The sequence below is a fragment of the Sorex fumeus genome, unplaced genomic scaffold, assembly GCF_029834395.1.
Source record: "Sorex fumeus unplaced genomic scaffold, SorFum_2.1 ptg000102l, whole genome shotgun sequence".
NCBI lineage: Eukaryota > Metazoa > Chordata > Mammalia > Eulipotyphla > Soricidae > Sorex > Sorex fumeus.
In genome coordinates, this window is record NW_026606159.1 from 452,758 (window position 1) to 471,009 (window position 18,252).

Here is an 18,252-nt window from a genome sequence, read left to right on the forward strand (position 1 = left end):
GAGAACCCCCAAATGCCAGGCTGCTGATCTGGGGCCAGGGGTGCGTGCTCTCTGTGTTCAGTGGCACGTCTGGAGCCCTGAGCCCGGGGAGGAGAGTCAGACCGCCAGGTCCTCTTCAAGACCGAAGGCCACCCTGGAGGGCGGCTGTATTGCCACATCCAGCCCATCCGGCTATGGGCATGGGGGCGGCTGCCAGGGTTTTCCCAGCCTGAGCACTTTCCTGGCTCTCCCGAAGAGGGTCAGGGACTGCTCCTGTGCTGTGGCATCTGAGCTGACTCATTTGCTGCTTGCAACAGAGGCCTCAGGCTACAAGAGTCTGGCCCTCCTGGGGACCCAGCAGGCAGAGGGGTCACTGAGGCTGGCCCTGGTAAACCATGACACGTTGTCACGTGCTCCTGTGGGGACAGCAACCCTAGCAGGCATTTCACCTCGAGGCCCACGGCCGCTCCGGCCTGGGGTGGTGCCTGGGGTCTTCACGGTCATCCCTGGGGGGGGGGGGGGGTCTATGGCTGTGCCCAATGACATGCGAGGGTCATGCAGTGCCGGGGATCGAACCAGGCGCAGCCTTAAGCTTTGGGCATCCCTGAACCACTAACGGTCCCTCGGGCCCAGAGGCTAACAGTTCTTTCTTTTTAGCTTTTTTCCAAGGGGTAAGAAATTTTGGCCAAGCCGGCTGCACTCAGGACTTCCTCCCAGCTGTCCCTCGGACCCCAGTGGAAGCTGTCCTGAGCCCTGGTGGGTCACTGTGAGGATGGAAGGACAAGGGGAGGGGGGGTGAAGCATCTGGCAAGAGGCTGTCCTGGGAAGCCCTGCGTGAAATTAGCTCTTGGCATGAGAGAGAGAGAGAGAGGAGGGAGGGGTAGAGAGGGAGGGAGGGAGGGAGGGAGAGACAGTAAGGAAGGAAAGGGAGAGGAAGAGAGAAAGGGAGGGAGAGGGAGGGGAAGGGGAGGGAGGGGGAGAAAGAAAGGGAGAGAGGGAAGGAAAGGGAGTGGGAGAGAAGGAGGAAGGGAGAGAGGGAGGTGGACTGAGGACTTTGGCTCAGGTTCATTCCGGCACCACACGGGCTCCCCCGAGCAGTGCCAGGAGCAACCTTGAGCCCACAGCCAGGACCCGGCCCCAAGCCCTGCTGGCTGTGACCCCCAGACAAGCCAACGATGACAGAGCCCGGGGCTGACTGGAGAGTGAACGGCTCAGGCACTTGCCCTGCGCCCCAGTGACCCGGACTTGCCCCCGACACTGCCTAGGACCCCCCAGTGCTTCCAGGGGTGACCCCTGAGTGCAGCGCCAAGAGTGAGCCCTGAGCACCACTGGCTGGGACCCCCCCAACCCAAAACAGATCAGAAAGAACCTGCGATGGGGCCCTGAGTGAGAGTCCCCAGCAGACGGCAGCCCGGGCAGTGGGAGAGAAGGGGTGCGGGCCCCCCATCTCGGGCTGCAGGGCTGGGCCCACACCGGGAGACTCTCAGGAGTGTGACCTCCCGCGAGAGAAGCCGCTTCCTGGGACTCACCGCGGAGGCCTTAACCCCTGCACGTGGGGTCTCGTCCACCGCCAACCCCCTCGTCTGTCTGGCCGCATCCTGGCTCGACAGAGGAGGGAGGAAGAGACCTCCTGAGCCCGACGCTGCTCCCAAACGTCTGGGCCGGGGGCAGTGCTGGCTGGGACGCGCCTGGCCCACCCCCCTCCCCATCTGCACCTTCTCCCCGCACCCAAACCTTCCCGCTCCGCTCTGGGGCTGGCCGTGAGGGAACAGAGAGACCCTCAGGACCAGGGATAAAGTGTGCGGGGGTGTGGGGGGGGCTGAGGGGCGGAGGGGAGGGGTCGGGTCGAGGAGGGGAGGGGCATTCACGGTACTTCCCAGCGCCACCTACTTGGCTTCCGCAGAGCCTGGGAGGAGCTGGCCGCGCTCCTGGTGATGCCCAGTGGGCAGAGGACAGCGGGAAAGGCCCAGGGGTTGGCGATGAAAAGGCAAAGGGGCCGGAGCCACAGCACCGCGGGGGAGCCTGTGACCCAGGGGCAGTGCAGGGCACACTGACACACAGCACGAGACACGGACCGTGTACACACGGTGTGTGACATGGGGCTGCAGGACACGCAGTGTGTGCCCACTGCCCGATGACAGCAGGAGGCACAGGCGGAGGGTGGAGGGTGACACAGCCCGGGTGGCCTGCGTGTGAGTGACCGTGGGCCCTGGCTGTGCTGGCCGCCAGCGTCTGTCATCTGGCTGTGTCCACCTGGGCCCGAGTGCCTGCCCCCGGGTCTGACCCCTGCCCCAGGGGGTGCCTGGCCCTGCGCCCCGTGAGCGACCCCTGCCCACCTCTCCCCCCACCCCCAGGAAGAAGCCTGAGGAAGCCGGCTGAGATGGCGGGACCCCTGCATGGGGATGGGCAGGAGACGAAAGGGGGGGGGCGCAGCACAGGGCGGAGGGCAGGCAGATCACGGCTCAGTCCCCAGCACCAACACAGGAGGCCCAGTGGTCCCTCAACAACACTGGGCTGACCCTGGAGGTTGCCACGTACGGTCTGGCTGGGCGAGTGTCTCTGGGAATGGCCACCGGGCCCCCGAGTGCTATCAGGGAGCCTCCCACAAAGGGTGGGGGCAGTTGGGCCTCTGGGCGGCAAAGCAGTCGGGCCCCCCCCACCCCCCCCCCCCGGCTTGACGAAAACATTGACTTTGCTGCCTGCCCCCGCACCAGGACGGCACCTTTCAGCCCTTCGCTGCGTTTTCTTAGCAAGAAGGAGAGGCTGGAGGCCGGGGGGGAAGGCAAGGGCCCTGCTGGGGGCAGGAGGGTGAGTCCCCGACGGTGGGGGTGCGCCCCGTGCCCGCTGCCAGCTGCTTCCTCTAGCAGCCGGCACCTGAGCTCGGAGGGGACATGAGCTCGGAGTCAGGCAGTGCCACCTGCAGTGGTGGCAGCCGGCCCCAGCTGCCTCTGGCCCTCAGACCCATCTGTCCAGTGTCTCTGGCCTCCCACGAGGCTGAGGGGTGAAGACAAGCTGTGGGGTTCTCACAGCTGCTCCTCCTTAGGCCAGTCCCGTGTAAACACACACACACACACACACACACACACACACGCACACGCACACGCACACGACACACCTGGCCTTGGGGGCAGGAGTAGTCCGGGAAGGCTTCCTGTAGGAGGTGGCCTTTATGCCCAGAGCTGTTGGCTTTTGTTCCGTTGCGCAGTGCTGGGAATCCAGCCCAGGTCTCATACGCACCAGCCACATGCTTGAGCCCTGAGCCCCACCTCTGGCCCAAGGCTGAGGTCTGAAGTGGGAAGAGGTGAGGAGCAGACAGCAGGGGGGGCAGTGGGTGGGGGGAGAGAGACTACAAGGGGGTCCAGGTGGGGAGGGAGAGCAGGGGTCGCCATCGGGGCCCGTCTGCTCTCCCCAGGGCACCCCTCTCACATTCGTGCTACTCCCAGTGTGCTCACCCCTGTCTCAAGGAACCTTCCCCGCACAGGCTGGCCCGTGTGTCCACGCTCCTCTGAGGAGGCGGCGGCATATCTGGGCCCACTGCACAGACGGGGAAGTGGAGCGCGGGGAGACTGGGCACAGGACCCGGCTCCGAGAAGCTGGAGCTTCCTGGGTGCGACCGGCTTCGCCCCCAGGAAAGTCAAAGGGAACAGAGGGGTGGGGGTGTGTGAGGGGGTGTCTGAGCTCGTGGCTTGGAAGCCGCCTCACATGCTGGGGGAAAAGGCAGCTGGGAGGAAAAGGGACCACCAAGAAAAGGATGCTTGGAGGGCCCGCTCGGGATGGAGATGCGCTGAAAGTAGACTGCAGACCGAGGATGATAGCCACTTAGTACCTGTACTGCAAACCACAACACCCCAAAGGAGAGAGAGAGGGGAAGGGAATGAGCCTTCCACAGAGGCGGGGGGTCGGGGAGGGGCGGGAGGGATACTGGGGACATTCTCGGTGGTGGAGAATGGGCACAGGTGGAGGGATGGGTACTCGATCACTGTATGACCGAAATGTAATCATGAAAGTTTGTCAGTCTGTAACTGTGTCTCATGGTGATTCACTAAAGAAAAAAAAAAGGCCAGAAGCTTTTGTATCCCTGACTGGGACCCGGGTCAGGGCAGGAAGGTTGGGAGCGTGTCCACCTCAGATGGGAACAGACGCCACGGTTCAGGGTTGCCGACAAGGCAGCTCACGCAGGTCAATCCCCAGCCCTTCCCGGGTGCCCCGAGCACCGCCAGGAGGGATCCCCCGAGCGGGCCCAGAGTCCAGCTGGGTGTGGCTCCTCCCAGCCCAAAAGCCACCACAGAAGCCTGCGTTTCGCGCGGAATTCCTATCCTGGACTTTCACGGCCTCCCCCTGCAGAAGCGACTTCCCATGCCTGCTCCAGCTTCTGGAGAGCTCTGTGCGGGCACAGCCCTCACGGTCGGTCTCTCTCGCTCCCGCCTTCGCCCCTGGTTTTCTGTCTTTCCCCCGGAACTCCAGGCCTCTCTCCGCCCCACGGACGCAGAGGGGGTCCCCGGGTGCCCGAGTTTCCAGAAAGGGGAAGGAGTCTCCACATGGGGGCTAATTGCATGTTCGCTTTCTGCAGAAGAATAGTTTATGGCTTAAATGCCATTAATTGAAAGTCGTTTTGTTCCATGGGAAGTTGCTCATTGATAACTACCCAATTAGGGTTATTTCGCAATTAGCCTATTCACAGTAAATTTATTGCGAAACAGGGAGGCTGGGGTGCGGCGAATTCGAGCACTGTCAAGGCCAGGAGAGGGTGAGGATTTCAATATCCGGCTCGGGGGTCCCGGCCAGATGCGCCATCTTGGCCACCAGGGAACACCAGCAAACGGCCAGCGTGCGGGCAGGTCTTGCTCAGGACTCAGAAGCCGGAGTGCCCACGCGGGGCTGCTCCACTGGGCCCTCGCCAGGGACCAGGGCGGATGGGAAACTCCCGCCTTCCCACTCCTGCACTCCGGCTGGAATCTGCTGGGAGCCCTTGGCTGGCCTGGACCAGGATGGGACACAAGTGGGCAAGGAGACCTTCCTGCCAAAATCTTTTTGTTGTTGATTTTGGGGGCACACCCGGAAGTGTTCAAGAATCACTCCTGGGAAGTATCGGGGTGCTGTGGGTCCAATTCCACGGGAATTATCCAATAAGTTACAAATATTTTAATTAAGTTATTATAATTATACGGTGCACATAATATAACTATATTGTATCAATATATGGTATGTAACACTATATAATTTTTTTTTCATTTCATTTCATCATCCTGTTATTCGTCGATTGCCTCGAGCAGGCCCCAGTAACGTCTCCTTCATCCTAGCCCCGAGATTATATTCAAGGCTCTTTAGGAGAATGAGACCCATCATTGTTGCTGGTATTTGGCATATTGGGTACGCCACGGGGAGTTTGCCAGACTCTGCCCTGTGGGCAGGCTACATTCGACAGCCTGCAAGTTTGTCCAAAGTAGGGATGAGATGATAACTATATAATTAATTAATAACTATATAATTACGATAATTAAATACAGATCATTATCAAATGCATGAGGTATTGGGGTGCTGGGGATCAAATCTGGGCTGGCTGCCTGCAAGGCAAATGCCTTGAATCTCTCAACTCCCCTCCCGAAATCTTGCACTCAACAGCAAGGAAGGAGGAAGGAAAGAAGAAGGAAGGAAGGAAGGAAGGAAGGAAGGAAGGAAGGAAGGAAGGAAGAAGGAAGGAAGGAAGGAAGGAGGAAGGAAGGAAGGAAGGAAGGAGGGAGGAAGGAAGGAAGAAAGGAAGGAGGAAGGAAGGAAGGGAAGGAAGGAAGGAAGGAGGAAGGAAGGAAGGAAGGAAGGAGGAAGGAAGGAAGAAAGGAAGGAAGGAGGAAGGAAGGAGGAAGAAAGGAAGAAAGGAAGGAAGAAAGGAAGGGAGGAAGGAAGAAAGGAAGGAGGAAGGAAGGAGGAGGAGGAAGGAAGGAAGAAAGGAAGGAAGGAGGAAGGAAGGAGAAAGAAAGGGAGGAAGGAAGGAAGAAAGGAAGGGAGGAAGGAAGAAAGGAAGGAGGAAGGAAGGAGGAAGGAAGAAAGGAAGGAAGGAAGGAAGGAAGGAAGGAAGGAAGGAAGAAAGGAGGAAGGAAGGTAGGTAGACTCTAGTCAATGGACCTAACCAGCTCCCTCTCCACTCGTTTCCGCCCAAGCAGGACCCTGTCCACTCCCTTCCACTCAGCAGCCCCGATCCTGGTTATGCACTGCAGAGTCCGACACAGACGCGAGCTCAGGGCGTCACCGTCACCTCGCCCGTGGCCGGACCGGACACACGCTGCTTCCACATGGGGCCGAGGGGGGCCTGCCCTCACCCCACTCCAGGAAGCTCTGGCCGCACACCCGGCCGACACGAGGGCCCCGTGGGGTCCATGGTCCCCCAACTGACCCGGGCAGCCTGAGGACGGACGGAGGGACGGACCGACGGAGAGGCGGACAGGCGGACACTCACCTTCCAGCGGGCAGAGCCGAGCCACCTTCTCGGGCATGAGCAGCCCCAGCTTGTGGCGGCAGTAGGTGTCGGCGATCTCCTGGCGGCAGTGCTTGGACTTGGCGCGGGACAGCGCGGAGATGGCTTCCTTGCCCGAGATGTCGCACCTGGGCGGCGGCTCGTACCTGGCGTCAGGGGCGCCGGCGCCGCTCCTCTTGGCGTGGGGCGTCCGGGGCGCGTCCTTCCCGCGGCTGCCGGTCCCTGGTGCCCTGTTCCCGGGGGGCCGCGAGGGACCCTGGCCCGGGGCCCCCTGCTCCAGCTTCCGCTTCAGAAGCTCCTTCTGCCGGCTCAGGGCCCTCTTGCCCAGCTCGGGCTGGTGCTTCTGCTTCTGCGCCCGGGGCGCGAAGTTGCTGTTGTCCACGTTCTCGAAGTCCTTGGGGACGGAGTTCTCGTTATTGCTGTCCGTCCGCACTTTCTCCTTCGGCCGGTGGGAGAAGTAGCCGTCCTGGGGGGGGGGGGGGGAGAGGAGGCTGTGAGCGGCCGCTGGGGTTTCTCACCCAGCCCCAGCAGGACGCGGCTCCTGGCCCCGGTGACCCCATGGCAGGCAGAAACAGCACCCAGGGGCTCTGGGTCTGAGCCCGAAGACCCGTGATGGGCCCCAGCTCCCTTCCCTGGATTTCCCCCTGCGTGATACCGCCAAGGCAGGCAGACAGACAGAGAGGTGTTCCCCCCGACCTCCAGCTTCCTGTTGAAACCCTGGCAGAGGGCAGTGGAGTGTGGTCTAGGGGCTGGGAGGGCAACACTTGTGGGGAGAGTGTCTACCTTGTACTGCCTCTTTGCTCAGAGATGGTCACAGACTGGAGCCTCACAGAAATCAGCCAAGGGCCACAGAGATGGTGCAATGGGTGGCACACGGGCTTTGCAAGCAGGAGGACTGGGCTCTGTCCCTGGATCTGCCTGGTCCCTAAGCACCTCTAGGATTGGTGCCTGAGCACAGAGTTGGAGTATCCTTGAAGTAGCACCCAGTGTGGCCCCCAAAACACGCACACACACGCACGCACACACACACACGAGTTCAGTCTGAGCCTAGAAAGCGCGGTAATTTCCAAGGAAGAACCGTCCCTGCTATCCTCTTATTGAGGGTGAGGGCGTGGGGACATGAGTTGAATCTGATGTTGAATCTCGGGCACTGACGGGGTCATGTGACACTCTGGGCGAGAGCTTTGGCTTCTGGGGACTTTACCTGGAACAGCACCAACGATGTCACTCATGTGGGGTGGGGGGGCAATAAAATGGCGGGGGGTCCTCCTGGGGAAAGTGCCTGGCTTTGGGGTCCTTCCAGGAAGGGGGCGCCCCCGATACGCTCCCCCGTGTAGTAGGCAGGTCCTGGTCACTCTGTCTCCGATCAAATGCAGAGTTCGCCTGAAGCCCCCATAGCTCCCAACCCCCATGACCGACAGCCCCTCCTCCGCCCCCATAGCTATTCCTGTCCCCCATTTCTGCCCAGGGGCCCCTGCACGTCCCCACAGCCTCACACACATTTTTTCTTTTTTTTCCTTTTTTTTTCGGGGGGGGGGGGTCATACCCAGTGAGGCTCAGGGGTTCCTCCTGGCTCTGCACTCAGCAATTACTCCTGGCGGTGCTCGGGGGATACTGTGGGATGCTGCAAATTGAACCCAGGTCGGCCGCGTGCAAGGCAGACACCCTCCCCGCTGTCCTATCGCTCCGGCCCCTCACACACGTTTTCTAACTGCCACGTTTTCTGACTTCCAGCCTGGCTCAGTGGGCCTGAGTGGGAGCTGGCTGCAGCCCCCAGCCTGGGTCACCCTCGAGACCATCTGTCCTGTGGCCAGTTTGCTCCCAGCAGGAACTGGCCTGGGCTGGGCCCAGGACCGCCTCAGGGGTGCAGCTGGAGGGGAAGGCGGGCAGGACGGAGCCCGGGCACCAGGCCGCCGAGGGCTTCCCGCGCAGGATCAGTGCTGCTTCCTGCGGGGGGCAAGTCCCCCAGGCTCCCCCTTCCTCTCCTGAAGTTCACTTTCCCGTGGGAAGACCACAGGGATAGCTGACCCATTTTCTGGCGAGATGCGTCTCTTCGTGGGCACTGCGCTCCGGATCTCTAGAACATTCTCATCCCAGACAATGAAGACGCAACGGGCCTCTCGCCACCCGTCTCCCTGCTGACGCTGAGCCGGACTATTTCTGATCCCTTTCGGGGGTGGACACAGCACGAACCCCCCACGGGTCTGGCACCAGGCCCTCAAGGTTCAGCCACGTCTCATGGCAGACTGCCTTACTTTGGAAGACTAGTGTTTTGTTGCACGTAAACGGCGTGTTCCATCCATCTGCCCATCGTCCATCCACCCATCCGTCCAACTGCCCACCCACCCTTCCGCTGGTACGACCATTCACCTATCCATCCACTTTCCATTTACTACTCCCCTCCCTCCCTCCTCCCTCCCTCCTTCCTTCCTTTCCTTCCTTCCTATCCTCTCTCACTCCTTCCTTCCCTCCTTCTTCCCTTCCTTCCTTCCTTCCTTCCTTCCTTCCTTCCTTCCTTCCTTCCTACCCTCTCTCACTCCTTCCTTCCTTCTTTCCTTCCTTCCTTCCTTCCTTCCTTCTTTCCTTCCTTCCTTCCTTCCCACCCTCCTTCCCCCATCCCTCCCTCCTTCCTTCCTTCCCTCCCATCCTTTCCCTCCCTCCCAGTTGCCAGCCAGCCGTCGTGGATGAAGGAGACACCCACGCTATCTCATCTTGCACCCCCCACCCCACCCCCACCCCCTCCTCATTGCCACATCAGTTTTTTTCTCTGCTTTCCACAGAAAATCACGATCCAGAAACACAAGCCCATTCTCCCGTCCTTAAAACGGACTTTAGCAGTTTCCAAGAGAATGCGGGGGCGACTCCATGCGCCTCCTCATCCTCATCTCCCCCAGACCCGGGCCCTTCAAGCCTTCGCTCCCTGTTTCCCTAAAACACAGCCGAGAGGGCAGTGCCGGCCCCACTCCAGGGACTGATGAAATGATGGGTCCCAGGCAGGACACTGGCGACAAACCAGCCATGCCCCAGTCTCCTCCGGAAGGTGGGGGTGGTGGGGGCTGGTCATGTGACTGATGCTGGGGGTCCTTGGATGAGGACGAATGACTGTAAAGGTTCCAGAACATTCTCATCCCCAAAGTTGGAGGAGGAATGACCCCCCGCACGACCAACTACCCGTGGGCTCGATGGTCCCCCCAGGGGCTCGGCCCTGAGAGCAGACGAGTTCTCAGGGTCATTCCACAGTGTCTCCCCGCCTTCTCCCCTCACCCAACACGCTCACCTTGGGCTATTTATGCAACCGCCGCCCTCTGACTTATTTTATTTTAATGCCCTTATTGCAATGATTGCGCACTGCAATACTGGCGAGTGCGCTCCAGCCTCTAATTGCCCTGCCGCCTCCCTCCCCGTGAGGGACCGTCACATCCACTTTTATTCCGGAGGCATAATGAAATGCAAGGATGCCCTCCGTTCCCGCTCAACCTTGGGCTGTTCAGAGCCCGTTCCAATCAGGTAGAAATAGATTTCCCACGACGTGGCTGTGAGGGGCGGCCGCCAGGAGACACCTATGCTCAGGGGGGGAGCCCAGGCTGGGAAGAACCCTCGGCCCCCTTTGGGAGGGTCGCCGCTCTCTGAGGGGTCCCCTCACGAAGGGGCCTCTGCACTTGTCTCTGTGTCGGCAGGCCACGGGCCTGGCGGGAGACAGTCTTGCTGGAGTGAGTGAGGGGTTCTCTCAGCTGTACTGAGCGTGTGTCACCCGACAAGTGCTGTCCTTCAGAGACCAGCACCTTGGCCGTTTGCTTGAAAAGCCACTGGGTGCATCTAAGTTCATCATTGCCCTTAGCTGCAATCCAGAGATGACCCAAATGCCAAGTGACAGACGAAAGGATCAAAAAATCGTGGTCTTGGGGCAGGAGTGATAGTACAGCGGGGAGGGTGTTTGCCTTGCACGTGGCCGACCCGGGTTTGATTCCCAGCATCCCATAGGGTCCTCCGAGCACCACTAGAAGTGATTCCTGAGTGAAAAGCCAGTAAACCCTGCGCATCATCAGGTGTGGCCCAAAAAGGAAAAAAAAATGGTCTCTGTACACCGTGAAATACTATGCAGCACTAAGAACGAACATCATCACGCACCTTGCCATGGCCTGGACGGAACGAGCGTGAAATCAGAAGGACCGAGACAGACACAGAACAGTCTCTCACGTGTGGGAATTAAGGACGCACAGCCAGGGAGCAACAAGGGGCCAACGGCAGCACAACGGGAGGCCGGATTCACGCAGCTGGGCGTGATGGGGGTCCTCGGGGGAAGGGAGCTGGGTACATTAGTGATGGGTGCAGTGCTGGAATTCTGTGCATGAGAAGCCATTATTGATGGTGTTGTAAAGCACAGGACCTCCATCAATAAAAGATTAAAAAACAAAAACAAACAAATGAACAAAACCAGTGACTGGTGGGACTGCGAGAGCCCAGAGTCTGGGGGTGGACGGACGCGCCTGAGTGTGCTGTGTCTTCTCCCAGCCTCATGGCCGGAGCAGAATGTCCAGAAACTCTTTGGCATGACAAAAATCATCTCACCGCTCTGGGCTCATCTCTCCTGAGGGACCCCTCTCCTGGGAACTGATGGGAACCAGGAAGGCCTGGAGAGCACAGCTTTGGGCTAGGCATCTATTGGAAAGTGCATGGACAGCATTTAGTGGGGCCCGGCTGCCACAGGCCCTTTGCACATGCTCGCTCATGCCACCTGCAGCAGAGGCTGTGTTATCTGCCCCGTGTTCCAGGTGGGATCGCTAACGCCTAGGGCACCTGTGTCCATGCTTGCTCTGAGCCCATCAGACTACCATTCACTTCCATGTGGACACACCTCATACCGAATGGCTGAGTGTGGCTGAACTTCGGGCCCGGGCTTTATCCTATCAGCAAGGGGATGGAGGCCCCCGAGGGCGCATGGGAACGGCATGTGTTTCCTGAAGCATCTCAGCACCTACCCAGGTGCATGGAGAAGGAGAGGCAGGGAGCTTGGTTGCACGCCACGACGATTCTTCATCTCGTGGATCTGACTCAGCACGAGCTCTGAGTCCACTGGGCCCCCGGGCAGGTGGGAACGTGCCTGGCCTGGTGGGAGGCAGCCGGCCATGCTGGGCATGGGGAGTTTTGCTCCATGAGGACCCTAAACGTGCTCCCCAAGGCTCCGGAGCACACGGAACCAGCTGAGACGTGCAGAGCACGGGCGAGGAGGAGAGAGCGGGTGGGTGGTCCAGGCTGGGGTTTCCCAAAGGCTTCCTTCCCGGGCGCCCATGAGGGCCCGGCAGTCCAGGGAAGCCCCTCCAGTGTGTCCGGATAAAGGTAGAAGTTGCCAGAACCTACAGACACATGAGGGCTGCCTCGGGTCGTGGCCTCTGTGGGCAACGCAGCCTCCAATAAATAGACCTCGGCCCAGCCGGACACGCGTGCAGCGGAGGCTCCTGCTTTTAAGGAAATCAATCAGGACCCGTTCTGGGAACGACCTCTGTCACTTAACTTAATCACTTAACTTCCCGTTAGTCGTCGATTTGCTCGAGCGGGCGCCAGTAACGTCTCCATTTGTCCCTGTCGCGTGCTAGTGTAGCCCAATGGCATCTCTTCGCTCCGGGAACATGGAGGGCCTCAAACCGGTCATTCATGATCTTGACAAAGAAGTCTGACCATCTGGTAGGTGGGCGGCCACGCGATCTCTTGACATCCCGTGGAATCCAGTCGGTAACAGCTCTAGTCCAGCGGTCGTCTTTAAATCTCACTACGTGACCAGCCCATCTGATTTTCGACACCTTGGCAAACGAGACAGCGTCCCTGATCCTTGATCGTCGACGGATGTCAGAGCTCCGGATTCGTTCTCTCATTTGAGTGAAACGTGATATTCCAAGCATAGCTCTTTCTAGTCTTCTTTGGGAGACCTGAATGGCGTTCTCATCTTGTTTGCGTAGGGCCCAGGTCTCTGAGGCATATGTTAATGCAGGAAGAAGAGTGGAATCAAAGAGATGTGCCCGGAGCCGGAGGTTCTTCGTCCTCTTAGCTATTTCTTCGACGTTCTTGAAGGCGTTCCAAGCCGCTCTCTTCCTCCTGCGCAGCTCGGGTGCCAGGTCATTTGTCATGTTGACCTCTCGACCTAGGTACACATAGCTGTTGCATTTGGAGATGGTCGTTCCATTGAGAGCGAATGGGGCGTCAGGAACAAGGCTGTTTCTCATAAACATTGTCTTCGTAAGATTCAGCTGTAGTCCTACCTTTCCACACTCACGGTCAAAGTCGGCCAGCATTTGTGCCGCTTGGCTGATGTTTGGTGTTATTAAAACAATGTCATCAGCAAAGCGGAGGTGGTGTAGTTGCCGACCATCTATCTTTACTCCCATTTCTTCCCATTCCAGTCGTCGCATGATGTTCTCGAGGGTGGCACTGAAGAGTTTCGGTGAAATGGTATCACCCTGCCGCACCCCTCTCTTGACATCAACGATCACTTCTTTGTAGAATGGTGAGATCCTGGTAGTGAATCCGCAATACAGCTCACGGAGGATCCTGATGTATTGGGCTTGAATGCCCTGATTGGCTAGGGCTTCAATGACCGCTTCCGTCTCAACAGAATCGAAGGCCTTCTTTAAATCAATGAACGTTAAACAGAGCGGCATCTTGAACTCCCGAGAAACCTCAATGAGCTTGGTTATCGTGTGGATATGGTCGATGGTGCTGAATCCTTTGCGGAACCCTGCTTGCTCGCATGGTTGTCCTTCATCTAGTGTTCTGCCAATCCTATTTAGGATGACTCGAGTGAACAACTTGTAGATGACAGACAATAGGCAGATCGGGCGATAGTTGCCAATGTCATGGACGTCTCCCTTCTTGAACAGTAGTACGGTCCTGCTGGTTTTCCATTGGGACGGAACCTTGCATTCAGACAGGTAGCGAGTGAAGAGCCGAGCCAGTGTATTGATGAGTACTGACGGCAGGTTCTTCAGGTGTTCAGGTCTGACCTTGTCTGGGCCGGGTGCTGTTTGTTTCTTTACCGACGAAATGGCGTGTCGGATTTCGGAAGGGAGAATGTTGAGAACGACATATCCATCCTGTGGAATTTGGTATGTCGGCAAGTGGACATGTCTATCGAAGAGATTTGAGTAGAAGTCATGGATAATCTTCTCCATTGCCGTTCTGGAGGATGTGAAATCAATCAGGACCCGTTCTGGGAACGACCTCTGTGGAAGTTTCAAACTGTCACTGATCGCGGATCGGCCTGGCTTGCACACGCCACGGGCCTGGAGGAGGGCTGCGGCTCTACTGGGGAGCCAAGTCGGGTCCTGAGACGCCGGGGTTCGAGAGCGGCTGCCACATGCGACGATGACCTGTCAGCCCTGCTCCTGGGGGATGGGGCTGAAACCCCCAGGCTAGTGAGGAGGGGGACGTCTGCTCGGAGCCCAGCCCCAGCGACTATACTCCCCAACTGCAGAGAGAGGGCCGGCCTGTGGGGATGGGGCGCTGATAGAGGCCTTAGGACCACAGGTCCCAAACTGATCCGCCCGACCCCACCCTTTTTCAGAAAAAAACAAAAATCACTCAGCACACTAACGGACCCCGCCCAGAAATCCATCTTTTTTTTTCCTTTTTGGGTCATATCCAGTAGTGCTCAGAGGTTACTCCTGGCTCTGCACTCAAAACTTACTCCTGGCGGTGCTTGGGGAACCATACGGGATGCTGGGAACCGAACCTGGGTCAGCCACGTGCAAGGCAAACGCCCTCCCCGCTGTGCCATCGCTCCAGCCCCAGAAATCCAGCTTCTATTTAAGGGAGCAAACTAAGCACCCCCTACTGGCACCGCAGATCACCAACACTCTGCTGGACTGTTCTGTGGCCCCCTGGGGGATGGTCCTCACTGGAAGACACTGTCTCAGGGGCTCAGCGGGAATGCGGGACCAATGAAGTCTCCGTGTGAGCGAGGACAGTGGCCAGCTCACATCCCCCCAGGCCCGCTCCCAGTCAGGCTCTTCTGAACTCTGGGGGCTGCACCCTGAACCAGCTCGAACCAGCCTCAGGCCACCCACCCGGGCACCCTGCACCAGGTGACCCCGAGCCCCGAGCCTGATGAGGATGCTCCAGGGCAGGGGAACTCGGCTTCCTTGGACAAATCCTGAAGGCGGGGAGGACGCAGGGCCCCAGTCCCCATGGGCGCAAGTTCGGTCCCCAACTCCCCATGATCTCCGGAGATCCACAGGACCACGTCCGGCTTTTCAGGCTGTGCTGGAGGCGTTTCACTACCACACGCGCCTCAGTGGACCTGGCGAGACGGGACTGGGGCAGGGTCCCTGTGTGGGACAGTCCCGGGGATGGGGGGTGGCGGCCAGGGCAGGGAGGCAGGGAGACAGGCCCCCACTCCAGCAGGCACAGTCCCACCTGTCCACACCCTTTGTCCCCACTCACCTGTCGGGGGTGACAGTTTTCTTTTACTTTTTTTTCTCTTTTTGGGTCAGACCTGGCGATGCTCAGGGGTTTCTCCTGGCTCTAGACTCAGGAGTTACTCCTAGTGGTGCTCGGGGGACCCTATGGGATGCCAGGAATCGAACCCAGGTTGGCCGCGTGCAGAGCAAACGCCCTCCCTGCTGTACTATCGCTCCAGACAGTTTTCAAGTTCCCACTCTGTTCTGTAGCTCCCTCTGGGTCTGGGGCAGGAGTGGGACCACCCCTCCCCGGGGGGCTGGAGGGGCCTAGAAGCACCCAGACTGGGGAGGGTCAGCACAGTACAGTGAGCTGGGGACAGTCCCGTGTCCTCCAGGACAGGTCCAGAACTGTCCACGGTCCCCAGGCACTGCTTCTCTGCCCTCCACTCCAGAGAGCCCTTCCGGCCCTGGGTCCCTCAGGGAGACAGGTGGAGAGGCAGGAACGCCTGCTGATGCAAGACGTCCCGCTCCCTGACTCATCCTCGGGCTTTGCTACAAGTGGATAATGAACGGAGCACTTGTAGGCTCATCACTGCCGAGTCTCGAAAGAAACGTAAATGCTCAGGGCCAGGCAACATCAATAAGGGAAACGGCACCACAAACGAACAAATATCTGCACAAACTCGCACGCGCACACACAGCCCCCGTGAACCCAGCTCACCTGAGAGTCCCTGTGTGGAGAGGAGGCAGGGGAGAGACAGAGAGAGGGAGGGAGGGAGGAAGAGAAAGAGAGACAGAGAAAGAGAGAGGGAGGAAGGGAGGGGGAAGAGAGACGGAGAAAGAGAGAGAGGGGGAAAGAGAGGGAAAGAGAAAGGGAGAGCAAGAAAGAAAGAGAAAAAGAGGGAGGGAGGGAGAGAGAGGAAGAAGGACCTGTACCATCCGCGGGGCTTCAGAACCCAACTTCCTCAGCCAGCGCCAATAAATCACCTTTACTATGCACAGGTACAAATGAACACGCTGCCGTCACCCCTAAATCTCTCCTACGGGCCGTGCTGTCTGGGAGGGGCTTTCCCGAATGCTCCTGCTCGGCATGTGGCAGGTGGGGGGTCCCGGCACATGACAGACACCCCCAGGAGGGTCACCTCCGGTTCCCCTTGGAGCCCCTCTGGCTCCAGCTCTGTGGGCCGGACGGAGGGGGCTGCCGAGATCCTGGCAAGGAGGCCCATGGGCCTGCCTGAGTTTATTCTGAGCCACCAAGGTGGGCGCAGGTCACTCTCTGCAGATGGAGCCTGTCCACTGTCCAGAGCTGGCCCGGGGCAGTGGGGGTGAGTGACCACCAGTGGGTGCTGCTGGCTTGGAGCTGGGTTTGGGGGACGGTCAGAGCAGCCACGAGCAGGTGGATCAATGCACCCGTGCTCCATCCACTCATCCTCATGCGTGCTCGTTCCTGGGGGGTCCTGAGCACGTGCCCACCAGTCCCAGGCTGAGAAGCGTGAGAGACCCGCTGTTCTGGAAGGGTGTGAGCCGGGTAAGTGGCTGTGGAACATGTTGGGAGGGTCAGCAGAGCAGCGGCCCTCTCTGCGTACTCACTGACCACCCCCTACGGCTGGAGGAAGGTCATCTGGACACCACGAGGCCCCGAGGGTGGAGGCCCGGTCAAACCAAGAGGACCTGGGTGTCAGTGAGAAGGGCAGGTACACGGGTTCGGTGACAGCAAACTCCAGGCCTTGAGGGACAGGGGATGGGCTAGTCCCACTCATCCCCCCTCCCCCCCCCCCCCCCCCCCCCCGCCCATGGGACCCTGGAGGTCACGCCCACAAACTGCCTCCAGCTGCTACTTAAGCTACTCAAGGGCCATGATCTAGAGACACAGGCAAGAATCTCTGAACCCAGGAGCTCACTGCAGATTCCTCCAGACCTTGGCACTGTCACACTGTCCTCCCGTTGTGCCTCGATTTGCTTGCGTGGGCACCAGTGCCGTCTCCATTGTGAGACTTGTTGTTACTGTTTTTGGCATATTGAATATACCACAGGGAGCTTGTCAGGCTCTCTGCTGTGCGGGCGAGATACTCTTGGAAGTTTGCCGGGCTCTCTGAGAGGGACGGAGGTGTCGAACCTGGGTCAGCCACGTGCAAGGCAAACGCCCTACCCACTGTGCTATCGCTCCAGCCATCTCCAGGCCTTAGTTATCTAAAATTTTAGAATTTCTGGAGCATGTGGCTGCTCTTTCGGCCACGCAACATCTTATGCTATTCATAACAAGCTATACAAAAGAGTATGGGGGAGATTGTCTGCCATAGAGGCAGGGGGAGGGGCGGGATGGGGGGATACTGAGGACCTTGGTGGTGGAAGATGTGCGCTGGGGGAGGGTTGGGTGATCAATCATGGTATGGCTAAAACTCAAACAGGAAAGCTTTGTCAATAAAATAAACATTTTGAATAAAAAAAATAAAATGTAATGTGGAGTTCATGTCCAATTCTATCAGCTTAATCCATGGCTGAATAAAGAGCAGTATTCCTACATAAAAAAAAAGAGGGCTTGGGTGTCCAGTCAAAGGGCAGGTCTGCCACCTCCTGCCTGGAAGGTTCTGGAAGGTGCCAACCTCCCTCAGGGCATCTCTGCCCGTCTCTGCTTGCAACGGTGACCTGGTCGGGCCAGTCCTTCCTTCCCGCGGCTGCTCCCCATGACTTGGCCACTAAGAGGGACCCCCCAATCCTGGCGGAGAAGGTGCTGCCTGGGTTTCCGCTGTGGGCACACAGGAACACTGAGAGGAGCTTAAGCGTGGGGGGTTCCTCGGGACAGGGGAGGGAGGAGGGGTGGGGCGGGGTTTCCCTGGGGGCCTTGGTGCAGGAAACTGCAGTCACTTCTCCGAGGACAGTTCGAGGGGGCGCAACACCCCCAGAGCACCCGCATCCCAGCTTGTGTGGCCCCTTCCCACCCCATCTCCTTCCGGGCCCGCCCCGCCCCCCAGATGCACTTTTTGGAGGCTGGGGGGGGGGGGGGGATACACTTCTTCTCGGACAAACATCAGGCCGAGGGCCCTCTAGTTCTTTTTTTTTTTTTTTTAAATTTGTATTAGTGAAACGGGCCCTCTAGTTCTTGATCACTGGGGGGACTTGAGGAGGCCACGGGCCCAGGGGCCAGGGCTGAGACGACGGAGAGGAGAGAGGGGTTCCCACTCCCATTCCCTGTCCCCCAGCACATGCACGCCGGGAGGCCTGCCAGGCACAGTCAACTCATGTCAAGAGCAGGCATGAAGCGAACGGTATCAGCCACCCATTTCCCAGAGGAGGAGACTGAGGCCCAGAGAAGGCCGGGAACTGGCTCCATCCCCTCACCTCCACCGGCGCCCAGCCAGCAGCAGCAACCGGCCATGGCGCCAAGGTCCCCCTCCCACGTGGCAGGGACCTGTG

General features: G+C 59.1%; 1 protein-coding gene across 1 annotated transcript in view; it reads right to left on the reverse strand.

Moving 5' to 3' along the window:
* XYLT1 (xylosyltransferase 1) overlaps positions 1–18,252 on the reverse strand; it is a 202,409-nt gene that overhangs the window by 80,950 nt on the left and 103,207 nt on the right. Inside the window, exon 4 of the mRNA XM_056134734.1 lies at positions 6,431–6,914. Within this exon, the coding sequence (XP_055990709.1) occupies positions 6,431–6,914 (484 nt within the window). The remainder of the gene's footprint in view (positions 1–6,430; positions 6,915–18,252) is intronic.